At 36.1% G+C, this 26,333-nt stretch overlaps 1 protein-coding gene across 7 annotated transcripts in view; it reads left to right on the forward strand.

Moving 5' to 3' along the window:
* NLGN1 (neuroligin 1) overlaps positions 1–26,333 on the forward strand; it is a 274,010-nt gene that overhangs the window by 80,088 nt on the left and 167,589 nt on the right. For 4 of the 7 annotated variants that reach the window (XM_042820725.1, XM_042820727.1, XM_042820726.1 and 1 more), the window contains 2 exons: positions 9,343–9,402; positions 17,938–18,090. In XM_042820725.1, the coding sequence (XP_042676659.1) occupies positions 9,343–9,402; positions 17,938–18,090 (213 nt within the window). The remainder of the gene's footprint in view (positions 1–9,342; positions 9,403–17,937; positions 18,091–26,333) is intronic. The other 3 variants (XM_042820728.1, XM_042820730.1, XM_042820731.1) reach the window with 1 other exon arrangement.

Below are 26,333 nucleotides of genomic sequence, written 5' to 3' on the forward strand. Positions count from 1 at the left end.
TTCTTACTTCAGAATGCATTTCTAAAACTTTCTCCTACGTTTAAATCAAGAAGTTAATATATGCTTAGCACATCTGAAAATCTGAAGGCATGATTTAAAAGCTCTCACAGCCTCCTAAGGTTAATTGAATCAACACCTTTTTTTCTGCATTAAATCCATTGCATTTACATTTTGCTTAATAATCCTGTAGCTAAATAGCCAAAATGAATGTCTAATGTTACCAAAATTTAATTGAATCTACAGTGATAGCAAACCAAAATCTTAAAGGAAAATTGTAAACTTAAAATGTTGCCCTCAACTGTGGGAAATCCAAATTGTTGATGGCAAAGTGAAAACAAGGACTTATATATATATATTTTACAATTGGATCCATGAGCAAAAGCGATCTTTGCCCTGCAGGAAAAAAGTATTAGCTGATTGTTAAAAAAAGCCTGTCATTCCGTTTCTCTTTTTGTTAGTTTAATAGTCTACAGTATTGTTCTGTTTGCAGTCTTTGCTGTGCTTGCTGTAGGAATTTTGCTCAGCAGGATGTAGCTTGGGTTGTTGTGATATCTTTCTGTGAGCTTCTGGTGGCTTGGGGAAGAGTCACGAGGAGTGTTTGCTCAACTATTTTCAGAAGTATCCCCATGGATTTGATATTCTGATCATATCAGGGACTATTTTTTTAAAGCAAAAATTATGATAGTAATTATCACAGAAGTCTGATTATAAAACATCTTAATGCTCTGTGCAGTTGTTACATAATTCCATATTAATTCAGCTACAAGTTGTTATCGAAAGAGTAGCATGAAACCTTGGACCGTCATTTTAATTTAGTAATTCACGCTATTTATGTAAATTCTCTGTTTGTTAGGAAAATAAAATACCTCTCACCCCACCAGGATCAGCTTTTAAAACACAGAAATGTAGCTCAGTATAAAACATCTGGTAACTGCCCTTTATAATCATCCTAAGTAAGCAGGCTTCTGAGATGGCAATTAATTAATAAAGAAGAAAGGGAGAGGGTTTTTTTTTTTTTTTTAAGAGATGAGAAATATTGTGCTTTTATCATTGTGCACTGTGGTGCTTTCCTACAGAAAGTGCAGTCTTTGTCAATGGATAAAGGATTAGAAATGTTACGTTGTCCCAAACCCATCCACTCTCACCCAAGTGGATCTTGTGAAATGAAGCAAGGTCTACTCTGACTTTCTACTCTGAAGGTTTTTGTGCGTTTGTAAATAAGGTATTGTAGAGCTGAACTTGACATTTTGTAAAGCTGTTTTATTTGGGTAATCATTTCCTGTTCACCAGCTTTGATTGATTATTGAGTAGTAAGCATGAGGGGGAAATTTCTACTAGAAAGGTTTTACTAGAGCCTTCTGTCCTGCTGTAGGAATCGATGGTATCTGTGTAAATGTGTGGTCCCTGGTATCACTGCTTGTCTGTAAGTTCTGCTGCATTAGCAGTGATGCACTGATTTCCCTTCATGCTCCATTCAGTGTAAGGTTTTTTTATCTATCCATTTGGGAATTCTTAATATAACACGCAGAGCAAGTGAACTGTGGTTTCAAAACAGGTACGGCACTAATATTGAAAACATGTCAAGATGAAAATGATTCTCTTAGGACAAGAACTTGATCCTGTGGACTTTCAAGAGCTGCCTGTGCTGTTCTTGTTTTGTGACTGTTCCACTGCTGAGATGTTCTGAGTTCTACCTTAAAATTATGCCCTTCTAAAAATACAGTTTGTTAATACAAGAAAAAAAATTGAGGCACTCTTCTTTTGACAGCCTTTTACATAAGTGCTGCCTCCTCAGATCTCCCATCTCTGTTTCTCAGAGCTGTGCACTTTGATTCTGTTTAAAAGTGTGGTAATGAGGGCAAATAGAATTATGTTTCTCAAAGTTGGTGACCACAGTTGCTATTTAAAGGGCTTTTAAGGATTCTTTGAAAGCTTTGAAAAGTGGAGAAATATCTGACTTGGAGTATTTATTCTTTTCAGAATAGAAGTTAATGGAAAGAGTGTAGTTCTGAACACTAAGATTTTAGTATTGGTACTTATACTGAATTTTTTTTAATGTATTTCTATTTATATTTCAGTGATACTCAGAGTTTCAAATCTGTGGGAAGAATCTCTGTTAAAATGTACATAGAGAACCTGCCTGTATTTTTGTGTGTACATATCTCCATGCAGTACATAACTAAAACAAATCATTGACCTTTACCTTTCTGGGAGAAACTTTGCAGTGTGGCTGTTTTAAGACATTTAAGTGTGTCTTCACATGAGGACAGACGCATGTTTTCACAATGTTATCTCTGCCCCTGAGATCACAACAAGCAGATGTGGATTTAACAGTGAGAACAAGGAAACTCTGTGCCATGGGTACCAGTATCAGCATTAGATAATTGGGAAATTGTGGGCAATGCTGAAGACAGAGCTTTACAATTAACAAATTACAGTTCAGCCTAATATAACCCAGTGTTATGACTCGGCGTGGGTGACGTTTTCCTTGGTTGTTCATTATGGAGTCAGACTTTCTTATCGCTGCTGAGGAATGGCAAGAACGAATCACAGAGGTTTGGAGTTGATATCAGGGAATTGCAAGGTTGATGAATGAAGTGTTCTCTCTTTCACTACTTTAAAGAACTCTGTGAGGTGGATGGAGAATTAAGTTTTACTAGTAGTAAGGAACTCACAAAGAATAAAGCTTGTTTATGATCTATGTTGTATGCGGGATGTTAAAAAGACTGCACAGGTTACAGTAGCACAATTAAGTGTGGAACTGAAAAGCATATAGCTGAAAACCAGAAGACATGAAGTACACAGCAGAAAGGAGTGGGTGAACTTATTTCATTCCAAACCTTGTATGAAAATATTAGGCACAATTAACTTGATTTCTGCAGCGTTCAATTACGTGGTTACATGAAGATACTTTTGCTCTGATTAGGATACAGAGCTAGGTCTTGAGAGCCAGACTGTAGGCTCAGCTGTACCATAAACAAAAATTACACAGATGCTGTGACAACAGCCTCTGCAGTTAGTAGAGTTAGTTAGAGGGAAGGCTTTTCCACTACAGGGCAGACTGACAGCATTTGGCTGAATGATTTTTGATTCCACATCTGGGAATAGAAATTCAAACACAGAATTAGAAATTTTAAGAACAATTTCAATAGTGTTAGTATTTAGGGCAAGAGGTAGCGGACAACATTTTGTTATTTCTGAAGGCCACTACTATCTATCTGAAAGAAAATAATACAGAGCACAAAAACGTCAACAGATACCTCAACCCCTTCTGTTGTTACTGATATTGGTGGTGTTTTCTTGGCTGTCTCTCTTCACGTGTGCTTGAAAAGCATTCTTCACTTATCGCATCCTGATTTGTAAAGCAGTACAGTGCTGTAGAGCAGCACTGGGGACATATTTGAAAGAATATGAAGATTAGTATTGATATTAAATTGATAGCGACTGTAAGTTTTCATTTTGCCATTTAAAATTTGGATCTTAAGATAACTTTTCAGTTGTATAGAATGAGCTAAACACTACTTTCCTAAGCTTGTCATCTAAAACAAATTCATGTCTTCCTAAAAATTAGGAAGCAATTTGATTAATGTAAATTATGAACTTAGCATGTTATTTGTGTACACAAATAAAAAGTAAGGTGTCTATGAGAAGAAAAATAATTCAGTTTCATCACAAATCTTCGATGTTATGTGATTCAAATTATTTGTTGATTAGATTTATGTTCAGAATAACTGATGGAAGTTCTACCAAGCACAAAATTTGAGATGCTCAGTACCGGTTAACTTCAACTCTGAGTTGACCTCCTGGCCAGATGCAAATAGGAGCAGTTCTGATAATGGTAGTGTTAATGGTAGTGGATCTATCTTTACATTATTAGGAGGTTTAGCCTGTTGACTTCAGAGAACTTACCCAGCAGCTTAAACATGTGCATGAGTCTTCATTAGGATCTGAATTGTAGTCATTACCTATCGAGAGAGAAAATTGATTTATGATCTTGAAGTTCAGGTGGTGGAGCAGCTGTGTAATGTTGCATTCAATTCATTATAGTGGTGTGTCACCCTGGAATGTGTCTGTTAAACAACATGAATTATTAATACCAGTGAAATATTAAAAGCTGCACGGACGTGATACAGGTTGGTGAGGTTGCACAAGAGTGGTGAATGCTGATGATAACTGCTGGATGACAGTTAGGGATTTCATTCTTCATGTCTGCTACTTTCCCCCCTCCATCCTCTGGATGCGTTCCACCTGCAGGGTTTCTTGTCAAACACCGGAGTTTTATTTTTCTCTGTCAGTGCTGGTCAATAGAGTCCCAGCCTGTTTGAGGCATCGTTTTGCTCGCAGGTAATCCCAATGGGAGGAACAGCTGCAGCTTCACACAGGTGCCTGTTCCTCTCCTTACTCCACTGGAAAGAGAAACAAATAGCTTTCCCTCTTCTTATTCCAATGTAACCTTTTCTTTTTTTCTTCTTTTTTTTCCTCTAGAACAGAAATCAGTATGTTTTCAGAAGCTACTGTGTCTGGAATAATTATCAGGCTGTCAGCTCTTCTCTGAATTGCTTCTTCCTTCCACTAAGGGTACTGAACTCAGTGCAATCTGAGTTTTACAATGCAATCGTGTCAGGATTAGCGGATAATTCATCTAGGACACCAGCTTTGTACTTTGTTAGGGAAAAAGTGCTGACAAACTTCACGGGTGGTGTGTGCTGCTGTGCAGGGTGAGGTGAAGCAAAGCTGCTCTGTAGGGCTGCTCAGTGCGGGCAGGCAGCCGGCCGATACACTGTGTGCTGCTTCAGAGCTGAGTTTGTGGGCTGAGTGTTCGGGCCACGGAGCGCTGCGGCTCTCGCAGTGGTCTGTGCTTATCCTGCCTTCTTCTCTAGTAGTGCTGCATGACTCCGTGTAAGGCGCGTCACTTAACAAAAGCCACCAAGAAAGGGTATGAGATTCATAGAGTGGGAAAGGGAATGGGATTTAAAGCCTGAAATGAAGCTTCATTTAGGCTTTCCATATGGGATATGTGAACAGAAAGTGGCTTTGCCTCGGAGAATCCATTGAGTTTTGGACTGCATCTAAAAAAGGAAGCAGAGAAGTGAAACGTTATCCACCGTCATGGATTTTTATATCATTTAAATTCATACTAATTTGCTGTTCAGTAATTAAGTTCCTTCAGATTTAAGGGAAATCAAGATCCAGCTAGTGTGATTAATCTTGTGAATAAAAGGGTTTAGGATTAAACATTCTTTGTGTGACACTTCAGCAGTATGCTTTTATAAAAGACGCAGCAGGACTTAGTCTTGAAGTGTCAGAATACCTCCTTTAGTGACAAAGCATTTATACATTTAAATTTTCGAAGAAAGTTGGCAACCCTTTTACAGGTTCAATTTGCACCTGTCATTCACTTGTAGATGCAAATTTGAGTTACTTGCAGCTCTAATTACAATACTTGATTGTCATCACAAATCAGGTAGTAAGAGGTGAAATGATCGAGGTTTGTGCTGTCATTTGTTGTTAAAACATGAGTGCAAATGTTATCATCAAAAAGCAAAGACAACCGGAGCTTTGCCCTGCTGGTAGTTCTACAGATAAGTGCATTATGCAAATACAAGGAGTTTACAGGGAGGAGTAAGGAAAGAAGGGAGTGTGTGGTGAAAGCAAGACAATAAGTGACAATACAAGGTGGATTATTTTGTCTATTGCAATAAATTATGACGGCAGAAATTTTTTTCAGTTTATTTTTGCCATTAGACCTAACTGCCATTTGTACATCTAAATATCATTTCTGTTAAGTATTCTAGTTTTTTTCCTTCTGCTGACAGGTTTATAATTTTCAAATGAAAGAAGATAATGATATAATATTATTCATCAGATGATTATTGTGCTGCATCTTTCCAGTTTGTCATTGCCTTTATAAGAAAAACTATTACATAGTTACGTTTTAATTTCAACATATAAGACTTGGATTTTTTTTTTTTTAATTTTCTTCGCTAAAAATGCTGAGATCTGTTAATTATAATTCATCATTTTCTTTTAAATTATAGAACATAGGTAAAACACATCATTGCGCTTCAGCTAATATCTGATAGGTGGATAATTCAGCACTGATGGTTTTTTTGTTCACCTGGAGGGCTTGCACAAAAAAGGTAGTTTGAGTAACAGAGGATTGGTTATTTTGTACTTCCATCTGAGCAGTGCCTAAAAAGGCAAGGTGGCTTCACTTGAGGTCACTTCAATTTTGAATTAAACCAAACAAATGAAGAAATATCCAAGAAGCTGCTTATTTAAGATCATATGTGTGTCTCTAATCTTTTAAGGTGCGCACTAAGAAGTTCCATGGAGTTGCAGTCCATTCAGTGAATTGTTCTAATAGCACTTCTTTCAGCAGTGTTCCATAATCTCACCTCTTTCCCTTTCTGTTGAACAGGCACCTGAGCTCAAAGGATTATTATTACTGTGGTGATTTCTAAATTGCTAGATCCCAAGCATCTACTTAACCTAATATAAAAGGTCCTTTATTTGTTCTGACTTTTCTCATTACTAAAGGAGAACTCTTTGGCCCAAACGATAGCTATACACTAAAGAAGAGATGTATTAAGTCTAGGAGATTTGTTCTGTTGTTTTGCAAAATGGTGTCAACTTCCACTATCACTTCTTACGATGAACAGCTTTCCAAGGCCAAGAAGCTAATGACATCCCAACCTCCATTCCTCCCATGCGCATCTGGACTAAAAGGCCACAGCTAATTTCTGCTGAATCAAGAATTTATAATCAGCTTTAATGTATTTAGGAGCTAAAGTACATTAGTCCTTCATCAGAGGGAGTGATAAGAAACAGTATTAGTATGGCTGGACTTTAATTATTTCTGAGCACATAATTACTCTTCTGTTAAGTGGGCAGGAGTTATGATACTTCCTTCATTTTGAGCAAAGGAAAGTCGCCTGCGAACACACAGTGGTCAACTGCAGAGGTTCTTCTCCCTTTCTCTGTGAGGCAGAGAGAGAAAGAAGAAAGCAGGTTTAACCTGTAACATCTTAAACATAGCTCAGGTAGTCCCTTTGGGAAAGAATCTGGGTACGGTGTGTATTGCGGCACGATGATAAGGAAGGTGGCTTGAATTTATACTTTCACAGAAACTCAGAATTGTATAAATAATAAAATCAGCCTGATTATTTTTAGTAGCTAATCCAAATAATGTTTCACTGTATGGTGAAAGTCATAGTATGAGATTGGTTCTTTGTGTTACTTGTTGAAGATTTGACTAGATAATCTTAGAGGTCTTTTCCAACCTTAACGATTCTATGATATTTAATGCTCTGTGCAACTGTTGTTGAGATTTGGAACCATAAAGGCCAGTTATGTACATATTTTTTAAAAGTAATACCGGTTGTGGTTTCATCCAGAAAAGAAATAGCTCCTTTCTGTGCAAGTTATTTGGAGAACTGTATGCTGTTTGCGCTTCCAGATTCTACTTTATTCCTTTCTGGAGACCTTTAAAAAATTAATATAAAAACCATGTCCATGATTTGTGTGTGTATATGTTCAGCTGTGCCTGGTTCTCCATTGCAGTTAAATGCACAGCTCTAAGAATTTTAAGCTAATTCTTCCCATACCTGGAAACCCACCGTGAAATAATTATTCTTTGCATGCATCTTTTACTTTTGTAGTTTTATTCTTTTGGAAGTAAGTTGCTGTGCTATGAGAATAACGGGCAACAAGTCATTTGAATGTGTGTATTCAGATATGATCATGGTATCTAGACGCCGTATATTGTAAGGATTACAATCAGGGCTTCTGGTACAAAAAGCTATTGTGCTCACTACAGAATGGTTGTTGCAGTTGTAACTATGAAAATGCTTGTATTTAATTTCTCGTGTGTAATTCTAGTGGTTCTGTATTTAGAATAAGTTTAAAGCGATACTTCTGGCTGATGCAGTAATTGAGGTATTGAGTTTTGGTTCTCAGTAACATGGTCCAGCTCCTAAATTCACAGCTAAAATCTCATGGTGCTTCATGGGTTGTTTCTGTTTCTCAAATCCATGCACCCGGTACGAACATTTTTTATTTTTAAATGCATCACTCAAATACATAGTATTTCACCAAAGACCTACAGGTTTACTGCTGAATGACTAATATCCTGTAAAAGAAGAGCTTCTTCAATGCAAATGTTATAACAATGGTGCTCAGATTTAATGCATGTCTCTTGCCTACATCTACTGCAGATATCAGCACATACCTTTCATCTTTTTTTGTTGGTGTTTTTGTCTATTGCTATTTTATGCATGAGATGGTTCTTGTTTTCAACTCTGTGCTTGGCTGGCTTTTTTTTTTTTTTTTTTTTGTTACTTAGTCCTGTGTTTGTACTGATTGCTTTTTTGCATGCAAATTACAGAATGTCATGGAAATGAGAGCTCTGAAAAAAAAAAAAAAAGAGAGAGAAAAAATAGGAAAGATAATGCTGAGTTCCAACTGTCTTTTGTTTGTGCGTAAGTGTGTAAAATATGACGTGGAAATATTTTCAAAATGGCCTTTGACTTTCCTTCTGGTGTATATTTTTATTACTCAGTAAAAGCGTGGGCATTTTTCCCACTGGAAAATGTGATGAATCTATTAAGACTTGTTCATGATATAGTGCTGGGCATGAAAAAAATGGTGTTGTAAACTATTTATGGAAATAAGAAATTATTATAGAGTGCGTTCTGCCCAAGCTAGAAGTGCAATTCCACACTCAGTGTAACTTCTGGGTACTGTGGTGAAACCCTGGCCCCATTGAAATCAATGGCAAAAATCTTTGCTGTCAGTCGGTCTTGGATTGCACATTTGTTTTGTCTTTACATAAGGATTTTCATGGTTCTTCACAGATATCTCAGCAGGTGGTCAAAGGTTTCAAGGGAAACTACAGTTCCCTTAAAATGAGAATGTAATAAATGTTTAAAAAAGAGAAAAAAAAAAAGCAGATGTTTATTAGCTACCTCATTGTATCAAATGAAAGATAATTTGACATTTGTCTCCATTATTCCTAATAAGAAATGTAAGTGCTTATTTATAGTTTATTACAGTGGGTATGCTTTTAGTAAACAAGCTTTGATTCTTCATTTGACAAAAATAAAGCACTGGGCACGCTTTGATTCGTGTGCTAGTTGTTTCTAACAGCCATACCCCTAGGGAAGGTTTTGCAGTAATATTTAAAAACTTAATGAAAAATTGGTTGTTAGAAACTAAGATTTCCCTCCTTGCAAATGCTTTTCTTGAAACGTCCATGGGAATTTAATATCACTGTTTTTTTCCTCAGTCTTGTATATTCTTGAATTGTCTTTTTTCCTCCATTTTCTCCGTTCTCAATCCTAGGTCCCCTTACAAAGAAACAGACAGATGATTTAGGTGATAATGACGGTGCTGAAGATGAAGGTATTTTTTTGCCGCCAAACTGATTTGCATGACAAGGATCCCTGAAAATCTTTTTTCTCCCCTCTTTTTTTGACTTCTTGTCTTCTTTTGAAGAGTTTTTTTTTTATTCCCATTTTTGATGTGTTTTGTCTTCTTGCTTGTTGTTATACATATATATATATTTTACATTTTTTAAAAGAAAATGTCATTAAGTTCTACGTTTTGATACAAAACAGTAACAATATTTAAAGCAGAGGGTTTTTTGTTTTCTTGAAATGGACTTTTGATATGTTGCATTCCACCTTTTGACTCAATTTTGTCCATTCTATTTGAACTAACACTCTTTTAAAGTTTCTCTGTACACCTTTTTGCATGTTTTCTAACCCTATGTATTTCACCAAGTAAAAAGATGTTTCTTTTTTTTTTCACTGACTGATATCAGTTTGATAAACTTATCAAATATTTTGTTCGTAAGAAGAAAAATACAGAAAACTTAAAAAGTGTCTCTTAAGCAACTGAATCTCCCCAAATATAAAACCTTCTGCATTTATGGTGACCTGAACAAATACAAGTAATTGCACGATTGCCCCACCTCCTGTGGAAGGGGGGCAGCCCTGGAGCAGCTGCAGTACTTGCAGTTGGTGAGGCTCTGCACAGCAACTGTGAATTCAGTGGAGCTAAGCTGATGTCATCTAAAGGAATCTGATCCCATCTGTTTTCTGCAAGTATACAAAGATAACTATCTGCTTGTGTTCCTTAGAATCCCTATTACCAAGTAATATCAAAACTTTGAAATGTCAAGCATACAGTTCTGTTTGTGAATTCTGTTATAAGCTGAGCAGATTTGATTTTTGTTCAAGGCAGTGAAAATGGTAACAAGGGGCTCTATCTCCTCAGCAGTCTCTTCGTTTCAATTAGATTTATTTCAAAGTTCTGAATCTTAAGCACGTACTTGATATTTTTCATGGTCAATGAGTAAAGCACACATGAGCCTGGTAGTTTCTATTTGTTTCTCTGTTAACATTTCTTTTTTGGCCGGATATTACAATGAAGCCTAATTTGTAAACAGTAAAGCTCTTAATAAGATTTTAATCATAGAGTACAGTAACTGTTTTGGTCTTATCACAAAAGATCAAGGGAGGGAACTATGAGCATTCAGTTTCTTAGCCAATAACAGAACAGACTTTATGTGTAAACTCACAAACTTCTTTCTTTTTCCTTAATCCTCTTCTAAAGTGCGAGTTAAGTATGTAAATGAAAGGCCACCAGGTGGCCCAAGGTTTGAAAGAAGACCTAATTGAAAACCTCATCTGAAAGCTCTCATGCTATTCAGAACTGAGTATGGCAATTGAGATCCATTTAGCTCTATGAGTCCGAGTCATTTTTACATTAGTTCATGACAAAGCATGGCAGAAGATATTCTTGTGAATTTTGTATGAAACGTTACATTGGATTAGCCTCTGTAAGAGGGAGTCTGTCTTGTTTTAACAGTATGTTTCAAGAAATGGTTTGAAACCTAGTTTATTCATCAAGTGAACCTTAATGGCTCTCCTAAGTTGCTGTATTGCTGCCAGGACAGATGCTGATGCCTTAACATTTGTTGAGCCAGTGTCTAAGTAGACACACTTACAGGATATTACTAAAACAGTTTGCTAAAATTCAGCAGTGGCTGCTATCAGAAAGCAGTTTAACACACAGTCAAATGAGAGTAGGGATCTCGGTCTTTGGAGAACCGGCATCCATGTCAGGGAAAACCCAAATCCCACATTGACAGCTGTAGGAGAGAGAGGGCTGTAAGAGCACAGCAGTCAAACTGGAGGGAAAAAACACATTTACAACATTAATAAATCTCTATTTTATGGGACGGGGATTAATTTTCTCTGGCATACAAGTGGCAGTTTTGTTCTCCTTTCTATGCCAATAGAAGAATGTGAGCATTAATTAGATGTTTGTTACTTCCAAGAGTCACAAAGAGACAGGGCAAGCTTCAATTTTTATGACCAATAGATGCTGAAGGCTGCTGGGAATGTCTGCTAGGTTAGTAGAAACCATGTGTGCTGAGGCACAGCGTTTCACTGTCTCTCAGGGGAGGAGTTGCATTGGATGCCCCGTGTTTTGTGAACCTGTTCTCTGCACTGGAGCTCTCGTATGTGTTGCATATTCAGAACTGAGGAGTTCACAAACTACCTGTCGTGTATTTGGATATGAGTATGAGGAAAGAGAAAGGAAGTACAAAGCCACCTTACTTGTCTAGATTTCTGATCTGCCCATTAAACACTTTTCCTTTTGCAGTATGATACATTTTTATATTGATTAAAAGTTCAGTTGTGATACTGGGAAAAAAAAGCTGAATTAATGATGTAGTTGGAATTGGGAGACCTGGCTTGCATGGCGAGAAGGACTGTCTCACATAGCCACAGAATCCAAGCTACATAAGCAGATGTCCAATGATATTTAAAATGCCCAGGATGGTTTCTGTATTACTTAGGAATTTCAGAGCTCCCACTTACATTTGCTGTAAGCCCTTCTCCATGAAAAATCTCTCATAGCAGCTCCTTGGCTCAAATGCCTGGAAAGTATACTATGTTGTGTCATTCATGCATCAGAGTTTGGTCAGAAGATTTCATTTGAGAACAGTGTTCAATAATCCTACTCCTGTCTGCCACGAGTCACTACCAGTATTGCTGTCCAAACCTTGTCAGCACAAGCGCTGGAATCAGCAATCAAACATGGATCTCTGCTATGTGCTGCAACCAGTGGACCAGGCTTAATTAGATCATTTTTCATTTTTGTTTTGAAAAGGCCCAAAGGCAGTAGTGCACATTACCAGCTAATGATCTGCAAATTTGCTGTTTAAAAAAATGAAGGTGTTTTAGGTGTTTTCAGATTTTACCAATGTGAAATGTGTGCACAGTCAAATCATATGAATATCCTTTTTCTCCCAGTCTGATAGCATTCTGGTTTGTGTAACCCTTCCATGGGATTGCTTACCTGTTCAATAAACATTGAATTACTTGGGCAGGCACCAAGAATATGAGTGGCAAAAAGACCCTGCAGCCAGTGAGCATCTTTGAATTTTTATAGCAGTGGTAGATTTGCCTATTTGCTGACATTCAGGTAAGCAAGATCTAGCGTGGAAGCAAAATGTAAATCATTCAGCAGTTGAATAAACAGCACCTTCCTCGTGCATGCACACAGTCTAGAGGAGAAGTTTGGCTTGAAAAGCAAAATATCTGGGTAATGCTAATATATTTCTACCAGTCTTAATTTTTGTAAAGCAATACTTTGACTTCATTTAATATGGCTACAGGAGGAAAAAAAAAGAAGCTCTTTATGCGCTCTTATTTCCTGTATGCTAAAATTCCTAGCATGACTTAATACAGCAACACAAGTTATTAATCAGACTACATACTCAGTGATCACAACTGGACTTCTAAGTAGTTATGCACTATTAAATATCCATGAAGGATTGCTCACAAATGAATTCTTCTCATCCACCATTCTGTCAACCACACATTACTTAGAAAATCAGTCTGTCAATCTTAGATCCTTATTTAGTCCCCAGTGTTATCTGAGCATCTCAATTTTTAATGTATTCACTGTCACAACATTCTTCTAAGATAGAGGAATGCTATTATTCCATTTTTAGAAATGAGGAATACAGACATTGTGAAGAATGCAGATGCCATGTCCACAGCAAAGCAGGGAACTGTCAGTGCATGCCTCGAAGTGAAGGCTGCAGTGTAATTGCTAGATGCAGCTATTCTTCCCTTCTCCGTTCCAATCCCTCCTGTGAAATAGGAGACAGATTGGGAACAGATGTTGCTGTTTGTTCACAGGCTGTAACTGTGATCATTCTGATCATTTAGTGTGATGCTCTGCCTTACAGGGGCCATTGAACTTCATAGAATGAAGGAAGTTCTTGGTCCAGAGCATGTTTTAAATCAAAACCAAAATTCTCTCTTCAATTTTAAATTGCTAATGATGCAAAATCCATCTGCAATTTCCTTCATATGCTTAACAGACTGTGGCTTCACTGGCACAGGAGAAGAAAGCGTTTCAGAAATCAGGATCTTTTCCAGAAAATCCTATTGCTCTATTAGTATTAAAATAGACTAGGTTGCTAAGTTTAGCTTTTTGTCTGCTTTCAGCTGTCATGGTAAGAAATGGGGAGAGAAACATTCTTTCCTTCTGGCTCTAGTTGTACATTTTTGGACTTCAGAGATCAGTAAACAGCAGAACACATTCATTTACCTCACAAAGCAACCACAAGTTCCAACTATAATTATGGCCTCTAATGAGTTCCATCCAGGCAGGAGTAGCACAAATTCTGACTCCTATGTACAGATTCTCATGTTATTTGCCTATTAAATTTTGGCAATGTTATTTTCCATTTACACAGAGAAGCTCAATTCAGATGATGAATTCTAGTGAAATTAACACTTGAAAAAAAGCATAGTAAAAATTTTGACAGACCTTTAGTTTAAGGACCTCTTTGGGCTCTGCTATATTTTTATCAGTGTTGAGTATTGCTTGTACAGTGAAGAGTCTGAGCTTTTGCATTTCTAGCCATCCTTTAACAGCTTAAAATTGCTATTTAGCTGGCCATTGAGATCCCACTGTAATTTGAACATGCTCCACATGCATACCTGTAGCAGCCTTCAAAAATTCTGTCCCTTTTTTTTTGCATTGCAAGAGAAATATGTTTTTCATGGACCTCCATTAGGAATGCAATTCCCTTTCTTTCAGGCAAGTGTAATTAGGCATTCCAGGGTACCCCCAATGATCCTTTGGTTTCATAGATACAAAAATAAATGGAAGAAAAAGAGTTGTTAATATTTAGCTCAAACTTGAGGGGTAGAGGCAGTCTTTTAACATATGAAATAGGGCTGAAACTTTCACTGCATTCCCACCAGAAGTTCAACAGATGTTTTAGAAGTCTCAGGCCACCTAGTTAATATCACAGGTTTAAAATATAACATTAATTGGATGTTTACATATTAATATTGATGAGGGCACTTGCTAATTTATAGCATGCATCTATGAGGCATTTGATGGATTTGAACTACAGGACTGCATACTTTCAGTAGGCTTTTAAACAATCAGAAGTATTGCACTGATTGGTACTATGCTCCATTAAATCTTATAGGAAGAAGGTTTGTGAAAGTGCACCACTTTTATCCAACTCTGATCTGTGTGAGGAATATGTAGGTTTTACAGTAACCTACTTAAAAGTCATCCACTGCTTTGGTGTTATTTCAGGTTCCGAAAGCCATGAAAAGGTTACTTGGAAGTCTGCATCACAATTTCACAATTTTTATTTAGAAATGAAATTTTTTTAGAAAATTCCAAGTTTTCATTTAGCAAATACTGCTCATGACATCTACAGTAAACTGCTTGTTGTTGTGAGCTGTATCCCAATGAGGTTTCTTCCTTTCCTGTTTTGGTTGTTTTCTGCAAATTATACTTAAGTCATGTGGCCAACTCACATGAGCTTCAAATGACTGCATGTGTAATCGTGTTTTGTTATATATGACAGTCGTGGCCAATATTCACAGTCAGACCCAGTTCCCTGTTGTGTGATATAACAAACACAGAATAAAGAATAGCCCCGTTCCTAAATTGCCTGCAATGTAATTAAGAGCTGGCATAAAAAGCAGTTGCAACAAACATTAGAAAGGTACAGAGGAGAGATGATGGAAATCATAATAAGAAAGTTAATGTATACAGCATATAAATAAGATCATTCACAGCAATATCGTAAGACCTACTTGTATGTTTTATAAACTAGCACTTTAAAGCCAAACAAATCATTGCAATCAAAACTTATCTTCTGGTGAATAAAAACAGAAGAGTTGAATTTGAGAAGCGTCTTGGACAGTGCTACTACTGTGTGTCTCTAAATTACTTGTGTCTTGTTTAAAGCAGCACTTCATAAAATGTGCTGTCCACAACTAAATTAAATTGTATCTTAATCTACATTTCTTGGATGAAATAAAGGAAGGAAGAAGTATTTTAAAATTCCCACACTGTTTTCAGGAGATGGCATGCTCATAGACTGTGCCTTTTTTTTATTATTATTGCTATTATAAAATATATATTTTTATAATAATATAATTATTATATATATATAGGAAAATAATAATAAAATGCGCCCCAGTTATTTAGGCCTGTTGAGAGCAAGCTACTTCCATGAATAACTGCTCATCCAATTCCATGAGCATCTATTATTAATGTGTGTGAGAAAATATAGCTGTAGTTAGCAGAGACTACTCCTGAACAACGTGAGCACAAAGAACTGCCGTGATCTCTTTGAGTTGAAAATTAGCCTTTCTTTATCTGCATGTAACGTTTACAAACATAGTAGTACTGGGATAACGAAAATATGGCGCAGGCGGAATTTAGTCAGAGTAAATTTTGTCTGATTTTAGTCCTGACTGTATGCATTTCTCAGAAGAAAGGCACCCATTCTTTTCTAAATATCCCAGTATTATTTTGCAGATAAACAGACCAGTGCTACCCACATTTTATTACCGTTCACAGTTGGTGCTCTGTAATTCTATGTAATTTTAATTAAAGAAGAATTCTGAGACAGTCTCCCCCTGTGCTACCACCAAGCATACAATTAAGTGTGTACAGTTTCTGCTGGGAACAGTCAGACAATGATTTCAGATTAATAATTTATTATTGCTTCCATAGTTGTTCCAAATAATAGCAATAATAAAAAAAGGCACAGGCTATGAGCATGCTATCTACTGAAAACAGTGTGGGAATTTCAAAATGCTTCTTCCTTGGTGTAGATTTTAAACATTGGGAGTTTACAATTCTGTCCTATGGATACTGAAGAGAAGTAACTCCGTAGCACTGCAGTCTGAAAATTGCTTGCTGGAGGGCCCTTACTGTGTGCTTGAGTCAGGAAAGCAACATAAGCAATTTCATGTACAGTCTTTCATCATCCTTTTGGTTTTGAATAAACGATTGTTCTAATACTTCTAATATCGAAGATCCGATTTCTGATCTTGACCGTTCTGGCATTTTCTTCAAATTGCAATCAATATCAAAATAATGGTAGCACCTGGCTTTCTATGAACAGACACATCTGTGCTGATCTTTTCCAGCAAATTTTAAAAGCACGGCTTTTAGTTTAACTGCCCTTCCCTAGTTATCCTTACAGTGCTTCAGAACAATTCCTGTAAGTCTAGAGTGATCTTACCTAGTAGAATCTTAAATAAGATTCATCCAAATTGAAGGAATCAACAATACATTTGAGATTTTTTCAGATGCTGAAGTGAGTAATCAGGGAATTCACTTGAATGCTCACATAATGACAGAAACATATTTGAACCAGAATATGCGCTGCAGTTCCTCATTGGGAAGTTTTCATGTGCTCTCTTGTTATTGCCTTTATTTTTAAGGACTGTTAGAATGGAATATTAGAGTTTATGTCAGATGGGGGAAAAGACTCAGCTAGTAAATTAGCTCAAACTACAATTTAATCCAGACAAATGAAAACTATAAGGTTGCATTTTGGTTTTTTTTCTTTCCAATCAAAGAAAAATAAACCTTTAAAAGCAAATGTTATTCCACCAGTTCTCAGTTAACAGTTTCTTTAAGTTGGTACTTATCAGCAGTCCTCACAAGAAGCAGAGGTGATTCAAGTTTTCAGATATTCAAGACGTCCTGAGTGAATGCACCTATCTGAAAATCACACAATTTGAGGGGGAAATGATACCCAAATCAATGTCCTCATCAAAAGGAAACCTCAAAAGACATGTCAATATCTAATTTTCTGAGAGAACGGTAGAGCTACTAAGATTTAAAATTGTTGCTTGAGTTCAGTGTCACAGTTAGGAAACTTGCTTTTTGTTTGAGTGCAGGGTCATCCCTTTCAAGTGTGGCATAAAGTCCGTGCCACAATTCGGCAAATTAAGAAGTACCCACTCTCCTTAACCATCAGCCTACTTAGGTTACATAACGTGTGTCTGATGTCTTAGTCTTAAACAGCTTCCAAGTAATTTCTAAAATTTTGGGCTTCAGAACTATCAAGACAGCTAACTTATATGTTTATAAAGAATTTGTAATTTATAAATTATTGATATGTCACACTGGAAGTTGTAAGTATACGAGGAGAAAGCTTTTTTTATCTTAATGTGATGGACTGCCTTCAGCTAAGTGAGCAGAAGGATGGGCTGAGATTTTCTGAAATGTTCAGGCTATGCAGAAATGTGCTCATAGTGGCATTGATACACATTTTACATCCAGTTCTGCAGGAACACAATCAGAGCACAGTCCCATTGCATCTGAGCAAGTGTTACCATTTTCAATCCCTTTCTGCTTTACTGATGCCAATGAGTGTTTCAAAAATATGAACTCTAGTTATGAGTTTGCAAGACACAAGGAAACACTTATGTCACCTGCCCATTTTCTTATGTCAAGATGTTGCTTGAGAAACACTTCAAGAAAAATAACCTCACTAAATAAGTAAATAAGTAAATATTGCATGCATCTTTTTCTGATGCTTTCTTGAGATAAAATGTGTTTTAATATTTTTTCCAGACATTCGGGACAGTGGGGGACCTAAGCCTGTGATGGTGTATATACATGGAGGGTCCTACATGGAAGGCACTGGAAATTTGTATGATGGCAGTGTTCTAGCAAGTTATGGGAATGTGATAGTCATCACAGTCAACTACCGCCTTGGGGTACTTGGTAAGAAGCTTTCAGATTTCCATTAATCCCTCATATGTGTAATGTGATTCATGTTATATATGAGTGTACTCTTCAAAAAAAACCCCAAAATTATTGATACTGTTTCCTTTGGTTTACAAATTTGTCAAAGAGAAAAAAAAGAGGATGAGATAAATGGCATTGCAAGTATTATTTGTGTTGTTTGGTTTGCATTTAGTGATATCAAGCAGGTGTTTCCATTGCTGAGTTGTTCAGACCAGATCTTGTTTTCTGTGGATAGTGGCAATGCTTTAGTTCATAGATAGGTGAATTAGTTATATATATATAAGTTAAATCATAGACAATAATGTTTTCTGTTGGAAGTGATTAAGTTTTCATTAACAAATTTTTTTCATGCTTTGAAAAAACTAAGTACTTTATCAAAATATTATTTAGTAAGAGTTACACTGTACACCTATTTATTTTGAGTTCCGTTGTGGTTTTAAAATGAGTTGTGGTTAGAATTCAATTAACTCCAATACTTCTTTTCTAAACCAAATTGTAGAGTAATAGAGTTATTTCTGATTGTTTCAAATGTGGTGAATAGGATATGCTGATGCTGCTGGTAGACTTGACTGGTATGTCTCTGGTTGGTTGTATTTCTAAAAAATGTACTTTGTTATTTGTTCACCACGGCCACAGAGATGATAAAAGTCTGACAGGTCTTATGGCAGTGATGTGATTGTTTGTTTTGTTCTGTGTGTTCTACTGCAGTGTTACTTGCTAAGGCTCCTGCAGGTAGGGTTTCAATTCTCGGATATTTTGAAAGTCAGAAGAGTAATTTTGCAGTACTTGCATAGGTTCCCTGTAACATCTGAAGTAGGTTGATAAGCCGGGTGTCATTCAGAGCAGCAAGTTGGTTCTGAAGATCAGTGAACTCTATTTTCAGTTTGTGGGCAACAGCAAGGTCTGCTACTCTGTTCTTCTTTTGTATGGTCATTTTATTTCATCAGCACTTGGTTTATTTCTGTTTTGAAATCAATTAGCATAATGATGGATTTGTTTTTTTTTTCCTGCTTCATCATCTCTGCAGTTAATCTCCGGTGGTGCCATGTGTATTAAAATTTGCTATCTGAAAACAGTGTATTTTTTACTGGGAATGGATTTTGACTTAGATTTTGAAGACCTAATCTATGGTAGTTGCCTTTTACAAGGATGCAATATATTCCAAAACAATCAGAAAAATGACTGTTGCTGGACTTATCTCCTTAGCATCTGGCTGGAGGTTTCATTTGTGATGTACTTCTTTAAGGAAGAAAATACTGATGTTTTTCATGTTTGTCTCCCAATTTACTTTGAGTCCTTGGGCATATATTTGTGCTGTGGTTATTAATCTGTGACTATACACAAACAAGTGTGCTTGTCCTTCATATTTCAAACATTCATGTGTATTTTATACCAGAAGGGTACTCTGTTCAGTAATATAGTCGCCGTCATCTGAAGGAATTGTTTGTTTTAATAAATTATGTGGTCTGGTTCCTATATTTACTGGCAGTTGCAGTGTTAGAAAGTGCTCATTGCTTGAAAGATGAGAATTTCTTTGTAACAGTAATGGTTTTTCCTTTTGGAATTTTAAGACTGATCCCTGAGGTAACCCACTGCTAACATCTTACTGAGCCTGGGAGGTTTCCATTTGTGTTTGTGCTTTTGTGCTTCTTTGAACTTTGTGCTCTTTACAGAGCTTTCAGGGAGCAGAATGTTACTTTTCCTTCAAGTGGGACCTATTGCAGTAAAACTTCTGAAACTCACAGCAGAATCTGGTGATTGGCATGTATACTTAAGACTACTTTCAAACCAACTAAAATAATCCTTTATCAAGTTTGTAGTGCTTTCTTAGTAAAATAAAGGTATTTTTAAACTATATATAAAAGTCAGGTATTTTGTTTCTGGTACAGTGCCATCTGCCAGGTATACAATAAATAATGGTTACATATCTCTAGATGGGCAGTGTAGAAACATGCTGGCAATCAGAAAACAAAATTTGCACAGTTTGCATTTTTTTTTTCCAGGTTTCTTTGTGTTTCCTTGTGTGTAGACAATTGTGTAAGATAACCTCAGAGTTGGACTCTTGTGTAATCATACAAGATGTCAGCTTTTTTGTTTTCAAACTTGTACTCATCAGTGTACAGAAATGCTTGTCCATAATGGTACAGCAGAACATTACTCTTTTCAGTGGCATTAAAAAAGACACGTTTTTACAAATACGTAGCTGACAAATTCTCAGCTTCCCTTACCTGACTCACATCCCATAAGATTCAGCTTCTCTGTCCATTGCTTGTGGGGAGACTAGATGTCAATTCATTGCTGTGTAAAATGCTTGGCTGTATGGGGAAAATAATATAAGGATTCTTTCTTTGAAAGGTAATATAGGGATTCTTTCTCCACAGGAGAAGATTTAGGGCCTGTCTTCCCATTTCTCGTGGCTGGGTTTCTTGCATCAGTCTTTGTGGATGAATACCTTAATGTAGATGATCCATGTGAGTCTTAGGAATTCTGCCATTGGTTTAACCAGGACTCTCCCTGTGACATTTCTTAACAAGAAATCCAATTAAGGAAATGTTTAGAGATTTTGTCCAAACTGATAGTGATGGGAAGGGAGGATATGCTATTATATTGGATTCTTTTCATTATTGCTATTAAGTCCATAGCAGGCAGCTCTTGGTACAGTTCAGAGTATTTTCTTTTTATTCTGAGCTGAAACAATCTTTGTCCTGTAGATTAATCTGCTTGAGGCAGTACATTTTATAGAGATGCAAGATTTGCTTCTTTCTAAAATTTTAGAATGCTTAGAAGTGGAATGTCTTTGGTAAAGATAATAATAAAAATTGAAGTGTGGAGCAAGTGCATTTATAAACCAAACAAAAACCCTGAGAGTTCTCTGACCCAATTTTGTCTTTGTCTGAAGCAAGTCTGAGAATGAAAGTCTGTTAGAATCTTTCCTTAGATATTGATGAGATGGAGTAGAGAATTGTTTGCCCTGGAAACTTGGGGACTACTGAATAAGAAACCATTGGAGACAGACTATTTATATCTTCTTTACAATCTTTTTAAATGCGAGTCTTGTGCAAGCAATCTTTTCTAGTGAGTAGTCTGATGTCCTTGAAGGACAGCACAGAAGTAGGTGCAGGCAAATTTTTTATAGTTTTATAGCTTATTTTTATGAAAAGACAGATCTGAAGATAAATTTGGGTTTTGAACTCAACTAAATTAAGTTTTCAAATGTTTATCTAAAATATCTCCAGCTGGTAAAAAGGCAGGAGCTTTTTATTTAAATTTCATAAAAGAAACGTAAAGGGATTATAAAAAGAGTTTATTTAACATCCAGGCAAAGATCATGATAGATGGATTTAATACCCCCAGTGCTGTTTCCTATGTTCTTTCTTTTGAAAAGGAGAAGCCAGCATTGGCTTCTTCCCCTTTAGCTTAAGTTTCCAAGAGGAAAGAGAAATTTGTAAACTGATTTATGCCAACTGAATACACATTTATTCATTTTACTAATTTCTATTTCTTGCTTTTGATTATCTTTTGGCCACTGGATTTTAATCGATCTGAAAGAAAAACATTTTTAATGCAGTTCATGATTAAACTGAATTGAGAGATGGAAGAATAATTCAGAGGAATCTCTAAGTAAACCACTGCTTTAAATTTCCCAATTTTTTCCTCTTCAAGGCAATGGTTTTTTCCACAGAAACAGTGAGCTGTCATTCCAAGTTTTTTTTTGGCCATTTGTTACTTTTAATGACAGTTGGTAATTATTTACGCTTTTACTGTAGCACTGTGTTTGAAAGGCCTGATATCCTCATAAATATTAATTCCTTATTTTGCCAATGAATGAACTTAAATCAATGAGACTCATAAGTACAGTGCTTCTCGATACATAAAAGCCTGGTTTGCCCACAATTTGAAGCAGTACAACAAGAAAATTGTTGCTTATGCACAGAGCTTTTGACAGGAGCTATTCTTAGAGTCCTATTGTGTTCTTCAGCCTAAACTTCAATTTTTCAATAGTTTGTTGTGTCAGATGGCTATGGTGGGCTGAAGCAGTTGTGTAAAATAAAATACTGAAGCAAAGGAAAGCAAAGCAAAAACACTGCAGCGAAAGTTGCTTCTTACTTTTGTTAGCAACTCTAAGAGCTTTGTGAACAATAAAGTGAACGGAGGATGAGTCTTATTATGCTTTTACATTATTTGTTGATCCATGTTAGAATACTTGCGTTTGGAAGATAGGCTTGAGAATATATTTTGCTCCTCACATAATAGAGTCAAGCAGCAATGTGTTACAGGCAAAAGAGTGACATGAGATATAGACTCAGCCCTGCAGTACATGTTGGGCAATTTGTCCCAGGCCCTGCATTTCTGCCGTTACCCGTGGGTTGAAGAACTACTTATTTGACCATTTGCAGGATCAAACGTAGGGATGAGCACACACAGCAAAAAAAAATCAGAGCAATTTTGAAGTACCTGGCCATTCATCAGGGAAGTTGGACTAGCTGACCTTTGCAGGTCCCTTCCAACTCAAATGATTCCATGATTTCAGGAGTCTAGTTCCAGTGTGATTGACGGGAGGACATTGTCTTCTTTTCTTTTCATTTTCTTTCCTAAGCAGAATAGAAAACTGAATTATTTCAGTGCTTTCAAATTAGATCTGATTTATTCTGGGCTAATATAATTTGTTAAACTGTTTGATTCTTTTTTTGGGGGGGTAATCATTTACTGTGTACTTTTTCCATCACAAAATGTTTTGCTTTTGTTGTTTTCTTGCCTTGCCTTTCTATCATGGTAATAGTACTGAAATTATTAAATAGAAGATATCTTTCAAATATGTTTTCAGTACCACTCAATCGATGCTTTCAAAAATATCTATTAACTTTAGACATAACCCTTTCAAAAATTGCCTCATTGACATTTAGGCATTTTTGCCTGTATAATCCGTGGCCTGTTCTGCAGTCTGCTGAACTGTCTTGCCCCTCAGAAATAAGCCTCTTCATCTCTCCACGTCACAGTAACTATTCAGTTTATGTAACAGTGGAATAAGAAGGTTTGTGTTAGTTAGACATGAGGGGAAAAAAAAAAAAGCAAAAAAAAAAAGCTGAGATTATTTGGCTGTGTGGCTTAGACTATGAAGTTTTCCTTTACAGTTCACAATTTAATATCCAGTAAAATGGGAAAATGTTTGATCATTAGTGACTGTGACAAGCACATCCATTACCTTTTTATGAAACCTTAAAGATACTATCAGGAGATGGCATTTCCTAACAGCTTTGCTTTACCACGAAGAGGTCTCTGATGAGCCTTTTTCTACTCTCTCTTTACTAATATATTTGAGTAGAAATGATAGATGGATTGAAAATTATATATTATTGCCTAATTAAAAGTACATTACACTGAAAGTAAAGATGGAAAATTAATAGCAAAGCACATGAAAATGTGCAGTTGAAAATCATTCATTTAAGTTTTCTGAATTGGATGAACATACAGAGAATGTGATTCATAAATATTTTTGGGGACCCTTGACAGCTTCGTAACAAGTTTCTATTAGATATAAAAATACTAACTTGTTTGTAGATGAAATTTTATCATTTTGAGGTGACACAGAAGGGAACTTGTCCTGAAGGTTTTATCTGACCCCTCCTTATCCTTGAGCATCGCTGTTTCTTCATATGAAGCACTCCAGATAAATTTAATACTGGATAAATAGAACAGGCTAAGATAAAAAGCGTGCTGCAGCTTTCTATTCCCTCTGGTGACATACTTCACACGGTCTGATTTACACATAGCATTCTAAAAATGTATTAGACAATTCTTATTTAATATAGTAGGTAACCTCAGGTCAACACAGATTGCAGGAGGCCCAAGCACAACTCATCTAGATTTACAGTGTCCTAATTTCATAGATCTGCTAATAGAATTAGCATTTGGATCTCAAACCAGCTCTAATTAATGACATTTTAGTGGCTTTTTTGTGAGCTAGTATCAGCCAAAGGGAGTCATGTATGCAGTGAAGCAGAGAAAGGAAGATTGCCACACTTGAATCTGTACCATCAAAATGACAAAATGAACTTGAAGTAAACAATGGGTTATTGACTAGATACATTTAAAGGGTCAAGTGCAGTGCACAGCATGCAAGATATTTATGAAATGGGAACCCTGAATATATAGTGCACTTTTAAAATAAGCCATTTCTTTTCTATTTGTGCTTTTTCTAGCACAACAAATTGACATTATCCATCTGCTTAGATAGATGAATATATACTTGCTTCTTTATTTTTCAGGGCACAAAGACATTATTTTGTTTGCCATTGAGAAGGTTTCTGTCTTGGTACAGGTACCCTTTAACTAACAGGTTTGTTCTAATGTTTGTCATTAGGCTTCTTTTTTGGTGAACAAAAAATAACAAATAACAAACTTTAAAACTATTTGTTTTGGTATAAGAACAGTTTGTGTCATTGCTCTAAGGAGAAATTGCTTTTTGGTAATGTAAGTTCCCGTGATCGCTATTAATTCATATCATAAAGATATTTCATTTTTGCCAGATTAATCTTTGAACTCATAATAAACTTCAACTTGATAATATTTGTGAAATGGGAAAGTGTTCATTGAAGACAAATTATGGAAATCTTACTGCCTCAGGAAAAAAAAATATTGAAATCTTTGACCCTATTATCCTGCATGAAGTCTGTGATTCTTACCATCTAGTTATGTGTAGCACCTGCACTTTCCTCTAAGTAATATTTGTCCAAATTACTTTTACACTGTCGTTGATCCCTGCACATGGCTTCTCATCTACAATATTACAAATGTTTCATGTGTTCAAAACGTGTTATTTTCTACACAGCACTCTAAGCCTTTGGCTTCTTGAGATCTGTTGGGGCACCAAAGTTGGCCCTGTCCCCACAAGCAAATGGAATTTTCCAGTATGCCACACTTCCCAGGAAAGGTTCTGTAAGCCAAGAAGTGGGAATAAATTAGGACTTCTATGCAATCTGATCTCACTGCAGAGCATTCCAACACTGAAATAATCTTCTGATTTTCAACCAAGGCAGAAAGATTAAGCAGTTACTAAGATCATAATAATGTAACGTTGAGAAATATGCTATAGCTCAGCATTTACATTATATCTCTTCCCAGATATAGCACAGTTAGTGCAGGAAGCATAGTTTTGAATCCTCATTTCACTGTATTCTGTTACATATGTTGAAATAGTCACGACTTTTCTGATGTTTAAATGAAGCAGTTTTGTATACTTCTGATCCTTGGAAGCAATGGATAACGTAACAAGGAAACAAGGATCCTGATTGAAATGTTCACATCTTTCAACCTATTGAAATGCATAATGCTGCTCCAATTTTACGTTTTCTGCATGTGTGATGTAGTTTACAATTGGAGGTGCTAGCTCAGATATTGATTTGATGCTTCTTTGCTGTAATACCTCGTGATAATTTTTGAATCGATTGAGCAAGCTCTGTATTTTTAAGTTGTCACAGAACAATAGATTTAGAAGGTCCAAAACTCTTGGCAGCAGTACAGGTCATAGATTTGTTCTTCAATCCAGTGGGATCCGTGTGCAGATGACTACCTCTGCTAACACAGAAAAATGTACATTAAAATATAGCAACCTTCATTACTTTCCAAATTGAACATATAGAAGAGTGCATTGTTTGGTGTGCTGTTTTCTTACACTTCCTGATATATTGAAAAATACTTATTATTTTGTGTTTGAGTTTGAATATGCGTGTTTCATGGCAAACTGCTAGATGAAGTCCTACAGAAGACTGGGTAAATGATGAATATCGATAAATATCCCTCTTTACGTGAAGTACTATAATTACCTTCAACCAAATATAAGCAGTAGATATTGATGTCTCTGTAGAAGTATTTTCAGTATCTCTTGTTTACTACATTTTGCAAACTAAATAGTTTGGAAAAGAAGTAAAATGATGTATCTTTTCTAAGTGTTTGAAATATCTGCTGCATGTTTCAGGGAGTCTATCATTGCTCAAAAATGAGAAGTAAGACAGAAGTTATACTTGGGCTTTTTCATTACTCTGCAGTAATATTTCACGTTTTATGTGCCAAGATTCTAATGTAATAAAATAAAAATGGTGAGCAGTCTTTTTCTGAGATATTCACTATGTGTTCAAGAATTCCACTGATTTTGAAAACGATTCCTTACTGTACATTTCTGTTAGCTGTTGAATGTTTGATTTCATGAAATCTGCCACATT

This window comes from Centrocercus urophasianus, unplaced genomic scaffold (assembly GCF_019232065.1).
Source record: "Centrocercus urophasianus isolate 14NV4802_14NV808 unplaced genomic scaffold, USGS_Curo_1.0 seq_19, whole genome shotgun sequence".
NCBI classification, from domain to species: Eukaryota; Metazoa; Chordata; class Aves; order Galliformes; family Phasianidae; genus Centrocercus; species Centrocercus urophasianus.